An 8,376-nucleotide genomic window follows, 5' to 3' on the forward strand; every position below is an offset into this window, starting at 1 on the left:
TATAGTTTTTGTTTTTAAGTAGTTAAAAATACTCTCTGGACTTAATTTCCCAAGTGTAGGGTCTAATTGGATTGTTACCATGTGATCATGATACCAACTTCTTAACTCTCTTTTAACATCCTCACTACAGTCAATGTTTAAAACATCATCTTCTTTGTGGCGATTTATTGTTGGTATATATCTAGGTGGTATTTGTTTAAATTTTCTTTCTTCCATTTTATTTTGAATGATTTGTTGATCAATAAATTTTTCACTATCTTCCTGGCGTCCTCTTTTACGTCCCATTTCTGATGATTCTGGATGCTCATTAGTTTTTACAAGTCCTACTTGTGGTTCTTCTTCCATACTAAAAGAACTTTCTGAACCTAAGTCGTAAACAAACTTGTTTTCGTCATCAGATTCTTCAGTTATTTGGTTTTTCCTATTAATGTCTAGAGAAGCCATTAATGTTTGTAATTCATTTAGCTGGTTTGCTATTTCTTCTTCTGTTTCGTCCATATTAAGGTAACGGTGCGAAAAAGTTAATTTCTTTTTCTGGTTTTTCAATATTCTCTGAAATTTCTATCATGTCTCCCCCTTCTTTTTTGACAAAAGTTTGTAATTCTTCTAGGGTTAGACATTTATCTCTTATAGGTAAAAGTTTTAATAGATCGATCAAATCATCTATTTTAACACAAAGTTTTTCATCTAACAATTTTTGGTTTTCTTCTAAGTTAGATAATTTTTCATTGAGTTTTTCTTCAAACTCTTTTTCTAGTAGAACTTCTACTATTTTATCTAACTGTTTCTGAAGTACTGTTAGGTTTTCAAAAATATCTTGTATATTTTCACTTACACCTTTACTAGCCATGTATAAACTTTTGTATTTTAAGGCTTAAAAGATTTGCAAAATTTTCATATTCCCAGTATGTAGTGTAATTATCTTCAAAGATTAGAAACCAATATGCTGTTTCTCTTAACCAATTAATTTGGTTTCTCATTCTAATTATATTATTATAATTAGGTTCTAATATGAATGGTTGTGGTATTATTTTTCCAAATGGATTTATAAGACCATCCATGATTTATCTTGCTAATTTCTTAAGTTTTTCTCTTAAAGAATCAGCTAATTCTATATTTTGTTTAAAAAGAAAATAATCAAAATTTTCTTTTAGATAGTATCTTGTTGTTTTTTCATGCCATTTAATTTGTGCCTTTACCAGTGCGATATCCTGATAATTTGGACATAAAACAAATGGTGGTAAAATCAATTTTCCTTTTGGACTTATATTCCAATATTTCATTTTAGACTTTTTAAGCCGGTTTTTGTAAAAACTGGTTTTAAAGGTTTTTGACATTTGTCAAAATTTTATTGGACAATGGTACAATGGTACCTAACTCCTATGGTACGTAAGTATTTTCCGATAAGTAGTTTTGAATGAAAGCAAAAATCTCTTATCTCTATAAGTCCATTGAACGTCAACTAAAAAAGGATCTTCAATTTAATGTCTAGCCATGCAATGCAATATGGTCCTAGTGTTTTTTTCGAAACGGTCCTTTTCACTAGAAATAGTCCCTCATAGACAACTCTTGCGGATACAAACAATAATTTGATGTCTTTTAAACAATAATTGATGATATTTTTACGGCATATTTTTACCTCAAAAAATTGATGATATTTTTACATGTTTTTAATTTGTTTTTGAGTGTACATTGCTCAAATTTTTAAGTTGTTGGAAATGTATAAATGTGTTTGACATCCTCATTTATTGAACTAACTTTTATGATAAAATTTAAGTCTCTTTAACATGATATCAGAAGTACTATATATTAAACGTGAGTTACACGTTGTTTGAAGTCTCACATAGCTTTAATTATGAGGCTATTAGATGTATAAACGTATTTGACACTCTCACTTTTTGAGCTAATTTTTTTTGGAATAAATTTCAAATCCATTTAACAAATTAATTAGTAGCCATTGTTTAATCGACACCTGTTGTGTAAGAATTGCTCAAATTTCATGTCCCATTCAATGGCCAAAATTTCCAACGTGCTTTTGTTTCCATTTTTTCTCCAATCCAAAGAAAACGTCGTTTTCATGTCATTTCACCTCCTTCCGTGCTGCATGGAACACTCTCGATCAACCATATCTTCTGCTCATGGAAATTCTGGCTGAACTAACATTTATGGAAGCTGTTAGTTAATGTTTTCTAACAACCGAATCGATCATGTAGTTAACAGTAAATTTTATTGTTTGATGTGGGAAGACTTTTACGATAACGAAGTGAAAGATGTACCTTTTTTTTTTTGAGAGAAGTGAAAGATGTACTAGGGTTTGATATTCACGTCAGTATATCAATCACTAAGTAGTTCGAAATGATTCATTAAAATAAATTACAATTTATAAATCAAATATACAAATTATATTTATTATATATAAAAAAAAATATTTAGTTGTAATAAACATAAAATTGATCATAAAAAAAAAATTACACGACTTTTGTTAAACTATTGGTTTTATGATCATAGATTAAGTCTAAAATTAAGAGTTATTTTTACGATTATTATTGATGGACATTCAAAAATTAAGAGAGAAAGTTAGTAGGCATTACTGATTATGCAACAATTACAAAAAAGTGTTTTTTGCATTTAATTTTAAATGAAATGAGGGAAGGATGATCCTTAAATAAGCTTGTAAATTGGAGGTCAAGAAAATAGCTTATTGAGGCTTTCAGAAGCATTATGAAGTACCATGATCAACACCTAAACAAGCTAATTATTGAAATTTTAAGAGCCATTGTGAAAACATTTATTAAATAAAACATTATTGAAAATACTATAAAATATTGGGTTGTCAATCAACAAAAAATCAACAATATTATTTTTTTTAAAGTTAAATTAGCTTAGCCAAATTAGCACGGGGAGAATCGAACCTAAGACCATCACATTCTCAAATCCGGGTGGATTATCAACTGTATTAATATAGATCATGCTAACAAGTGTCTTAAAAATATTTGTTAAGACGTAAATAAAAAAAGGAAATATATGATAAATTTTATATAGAACATGTCAATTTCTAAAATTTTAAGATGTTAAATGCATCAAAACGAAAAGTTGCGCCATTCAGTTTCTTCACTAGGAAAACAGAGGATGTGGGCAGTCATGATAAAAATTTAATGCTTAGCCATGGACCACTGGATACAAATTATAGCATATCATTAATAACAATAGAAGGAATAAGAAATTGTGTACCTTTCAGTTTAAGTTCACGAAGGAATTAATGACAACCGCCAACAAAGTATGAGAGGGATGACTACCCTCATTCCGTTTAGAAGCAGAATGTTCATTAGGTTTAACCGTCTGATGTGATGACGTTTAAATAGCTAAACGACTGAGGGCAGAGACCTCTCATTGGGCTTAGTTAAATGGTCCAACCATCACGGTCCATTTAGAAACAATAACCCAATCACACATATTCATCAACTAATTAATGCTTAACACAATAAACCATGATTTATAATATAATATGAATTTATAATAATTGATTATTGTCAATCCATAATTGATTAATTAAATAATTAATCCAACATGTCTGACATTACCGGAGAACACTATGAATCACACGAGAGGGAAATTGTGTGCGTTGTACAGAGAGGGAGAGAGATATAAGGCATCTTGATGAAAATGGAAGGCATTGAAAGAAAACGATAGAAACAATGGAGAGAAAGAAGAAACGTCCTGGCCTCTATATTATTAGTAAAAAAATATTGGACCTAAGCACTAAGCATTAGGGAAAGGGTTTATAGTTTTTTTTTTTTTTTTTTTTTTTTTTAGGGAAAGGGTTGATAGCTTAAACTTTAGAAACGTCCTGGCCTCTATATTATTAGTAAAAAAATATTGGACCTATTGGTAAGAAAGGTATTTGTTTGTAATATATACTTAAATAGTATATTTATTTATTTTTTGCAGAAAAAATGTATATTTATTTATTCCCCTAAAAAATATACTTATTTATTAATTAATTAATTATTCTGTTCAATTCCCGTTCAATCGGTGAACCAGTTAAACAATGATTTGGAGATTTCAGCGATTTGATCTCCGTTACATTTTTTACTTTTATATGAGTGAAGACCCATTTTGATCCCCGACAAATTCTATAGGGGCCAAATTAGTCCTTAACAAATAAAAAGACCCAATTTAGTCTCTTATAAAATAAAACTAAGACAATTTAGTCCCCAAATTAGTTTTTATCATTGAACCTATGACGCGTTCAATTAGCTTAACTATGTGGCGTTAATTGTGTCAATCTAGTCCCTCATTTAAAAAGAAAATCAATATAAAACAAAAAATTTCACGTTTCTAAGATAAGAGAATGAGTTGTCATGTTTAACACTGAAACATAATGAATGAATCAATTCTTACTTCGCAATATGAGAATCAATGGTCATGTTTAACACATCCATCTGTTTTGATTTACTACATTTCATTTCATGCTTCTCGTTTTATTCAACACCCTTTCGTTTTTGGCAAGTGTTAGCGACCACAATTGTTACTAACGAATAAGATGATCGACAAAAAGATAAAAGTATCAATTTGGTCTCTTAAAATTTAACAAACTGCATCTTATAGTTTTTTGTCATGAAGAAATAAAAAATTATGATCAATTTTGCTTTTTATTTTTACGATGACCAAATTGTCCCAATTTTTTTTAGTAACGCCTTAAATGTCCGTTATTTATTTATTTTTTTTTTGAAAGAAAATGTCCGTTATTTTTATAAACAATACATCTAACAGACAGTAAGATAGCTAGACTACCACATATGACCAATCATGAGTAAAAAATAGGGAAAAAGAAACCGGTTGGAGAAATATATTGATAGAGGCACTAAATTGTCTCGGTTTAATTTTGTAATGGACTAAATATGGTTTTTTATTTGTTGAGGATTGATTTGACCCCTATAGAATTTGTTAAGGACCAAAATAGATCTTCATTTGTTAAGGACCCCTATAGGATTGAGTACACACGAGAATGTACCAACAAAAAAAAAATTACACTCGAGAGAAAAATATAATCCATTCATCAAGAGAAATACATGAATAATTTTGATTGAATTTTAACGGTGGGAGATTACACTTTAATTTTTAAAATGTAAATAACATATGAGATGATATCAACTTCCCTATAAATGAAGTAGTAAGTATAGTCAGTATAACGTGTGATCCTATCAATAATAAAAAGCCAATGAGTTGTGCTAATTTGTGCTTTAAAATACATATCAAAATTTTTGTTTTGGAAATATAAAATGTTATTTTTGTTCAAGTAATGATTAAACAATTTTTTCATCAAAATTTGCTTGTTTTGAATGCTTAACCAATGTCTTTGGGCCACCGGTTAGCATTTTTCATGATTTAAAATCAACAAATTTTTTTTTATCTCTTTTTAAAAATGAAATACACAATTTTTAATATGAAATTTTTTATCTTTTTTTGCGGCAATGAATTTTTAATATTTAGTACACTAACAAATGTCTTAAAGCACATGTTAACATTTCCTAAAAACAACATTTCCTCTAATCACTAAAATAAGCAAAGAAATGTTTCAATTTTAATCAATATTATAACTAAAATTTAACCAATTTTGACCTATTTAATCATGTCATTTCTGATAAAAAATAATAATCCTATCATGTTACTCCTTTGTAATTTTTATCTAAGTTAAGTTTGGTTGAAATTTTCTCTTAGAATGAACACTAGAATCCCTAGCGTGCGCTATTGTAAAAAGAAAAAAAAAAAAAAAACCCTCTCTGTGAAAAATACTGCTAAACTTTCCATATCCATTTTTGCAAAAATATAAATTTTTGTTTCTTTCAAAAAATAAATTTTTGATGATTTTTTTTCCGTTGCTACAACTAATAGCAATTAGGCTTAAAGTAAAAATAAGTTATAAGGTTTTGTTTTTGTGGAATAAATGTAAGTTTTCATTGGTTTCCAAAAATCACAACACAATCTAGGTAGGGCTGGCTCAAGGGCTAAACCACACAAGTAAGGGTTTTAGGCCTCAAGATTTTAGGTTAAAAAAAGACCTCAAAATATGTCAATTTAGCTATAAATATATATGACATATTAATAATCAATATTTATCTGACTTAATTGGCCAATTTTAAGGCCTCAAAATCTCTTGGTCCTAAGTTCAAATCGTGGATTCAACAAAACTTGATTTATTGTGCTTTTAATTAGCATTTCATTATAAAATTTGTTTTAGGCCTCTTGGCATGTAAGGCCGAAGTTTAGGTTCAAATATAGTGGTTTGTTTGGTACAAATTAAAAATGGTTCTTAATTTAGTGAGATGTGGATTGGTGTGCGACTATGAGGAAAATATTGACTTATATTTTATCATTTTTTAAGAGATATAACTTTGTAATTGAAAAAGGAGAAGAAGACGGTTAATAAAAAAAAGTATAATTATATTTAATTAATAAAGGTAAAAATATTTAATTATGATGTTACGTTTGTTATCATGCGTGCGTCAAACATTTGATATAATAAATGTTTATCCTTTCATGTTTACATCCAACTCTATTATCAAATCCTGACCTTCAAATGAGCTCTTGAAGTGATCATTAGTAGACCATAAACAATGATAATACATAAATTTAGTCTCTGCACTATCATGAAAGTCAACAAATTAGCTCTTAAATGTTAAAAATTTGTTGCTGTTGCCATCTTTTTGAAAACAAATTATTCCCCAAACAATTATTTATCACGATTCATCAAATTAAAATATAAACAGGTGAGATAATATAACTCATTTTAAGATATACATGAAATAATTGTAGGATCCATTATGAGATGTTATGAAATTCATCATTAAAGTAAAAATTAAACGAGTTGCTTTAAACTAACCTGGCTTTATTAAATGAATTATACTAGCAACATAATCTCTAGTATTTGAGAATGTGAGAAATTGATAACTGTGAATTAATTATTAAATGAAAGGTAAAATTGATAGATTAGAACTCAATTAAAATTGATGTTCTTAGTACATAAAAGAAAAATGAAAAAAATAGAAGACAAAGTCCTAAAACAAAGTCTTACTCTACCAGAGAGTAGTAAAGAGAGAGAGAGAGGAGTGACTTCATCATTTTTTTTCATACCCTCGAACCACATGTCCATTTACTTCAACCAATTACATACTGCTTTTAACACATTGAAATTTAAATAGATCCCACTAAATATACAATGAACTTACTGGTACATAATCTAGTTGGATCCATTTAAATTCTCTTAAACAATCTTAACTTTTGTACATCATTATAGAGGTGTTCTAAATTTACTGGTAGACTTGTTGTAGCTTAACAACTAATTAAAGACCCCAAAGGAATTGAAATCCCAATCTGAATCACTGAGTATGGGACCATTATTAAAAAATTCCTCCACATATGAAAATTCTAAAGTGAAATTCCCATTTTGTAATAAAGAGCAAGAACCAATTTTCTCATTGCTTCTTTCTTCATCCATGTTCAACAAACTCTCCCACCATGTCGTAGATGGTGGGTCATTGCCAACACATGTTTGTGCATCACCAACATTTGGGAGTGTAGTCTTGTCACACTCTCTTGGAATATTAACATCTCCACTTGAAGCTACTAGTGTTGTTGGAAAACTATGATTCTTCTTCAACCATGGTGAATGACTTGAAGAAGAATCAATGAGATTTGGGAGTGTAGACTTGGAAAAAGTTCGAGGTCGAGGCTTGATAACTTCATGAGATTTGATCATGCTTTCTTTAGATTTCTCTTTTTCTTCATTTTCTTCTTTTCTTGGAATCACTTTTTTGCGCAGATTTGTGTGCCAATAATTCTTCACATCATTAGCTGTCCTACCCGGAAGCCTTGCAGCAATCAATGACCATCTATACATACATAGATACATATATTATACTCTCTAGGTAACCAAAAGAAGTTTAACTTGATAGGTAACCAAAACAAAATTAACTTGATAGCTTACTTGTTCCCCAGAAGTTTGTGTAACCTTAGAATCATATCAATTTCATCCTCGGCGAAACTTTCTCTGTTGATTGCGGGGTTTAAATAATTCAACCACCGCAATCTACAACTTTTCCGACACCTATTCAAACCTGTATATATGTAACAAATTTTGACAAACTATATATTATATAATATATTTAAGCATGGTTTCTCATGAGTTACTTCTAGCTAAATACACATACCTGTTCGTTTAGGAACTAAATGCCATTTTCCTTCACCATACTTGTGAATACAAGCCTTGAGTAGATTATCTTCCTCATATGTCCATGCACCTTTTCTCAAACCTTTCTTCTTCTCCATATGCACTTGCTATCTAGACACGTTCCTTAATTGTCCAAAGAAAAATAT

General features: G+C 29.2%; 1 protein-coding gene across 1 annotated transcript; it reads right to left on the bottom strand.

Moving 5' to 3' along the window:
* Positions 1-6,970: 6,970 nt before the first annotated feature.
* LOC146923843 (transcription factor MYB113-like) lies at positions 6,971-8,376 on the bottom strand. The gene is made up of 3 exons (XM_085708956.1): positions 8,211-8,376; positions 7,988-8,117; positions 6,971-7,892 (listed from the first exon to the last, which is right to left on the bottom strand). Exons 1-3 carry the CDS (start codon positions 8,326-8,328, stop codon positions 7,340-7,342), a joined length of 801 nt encoding a protein of 266 aa, XP_085565082.1. The 5' UTR covers positions 8,329-8,376; the 3' UTR covers positions 6,971-7,339.

The sequence above is a fragment of the Medicago sativa genome, chromosome 5 (assembly GCF_051527215.1).
Source record: "Medicago sativa cultivar Bolivia chromosome 5, Bolivia_mono, whole genome shotgun sequence".
NCBI lineage: Eukaryota > Viridiplantae > Streptophyta > Magnoliopsida > Fabales > Fabaceae > Medicago > Medicago sativa.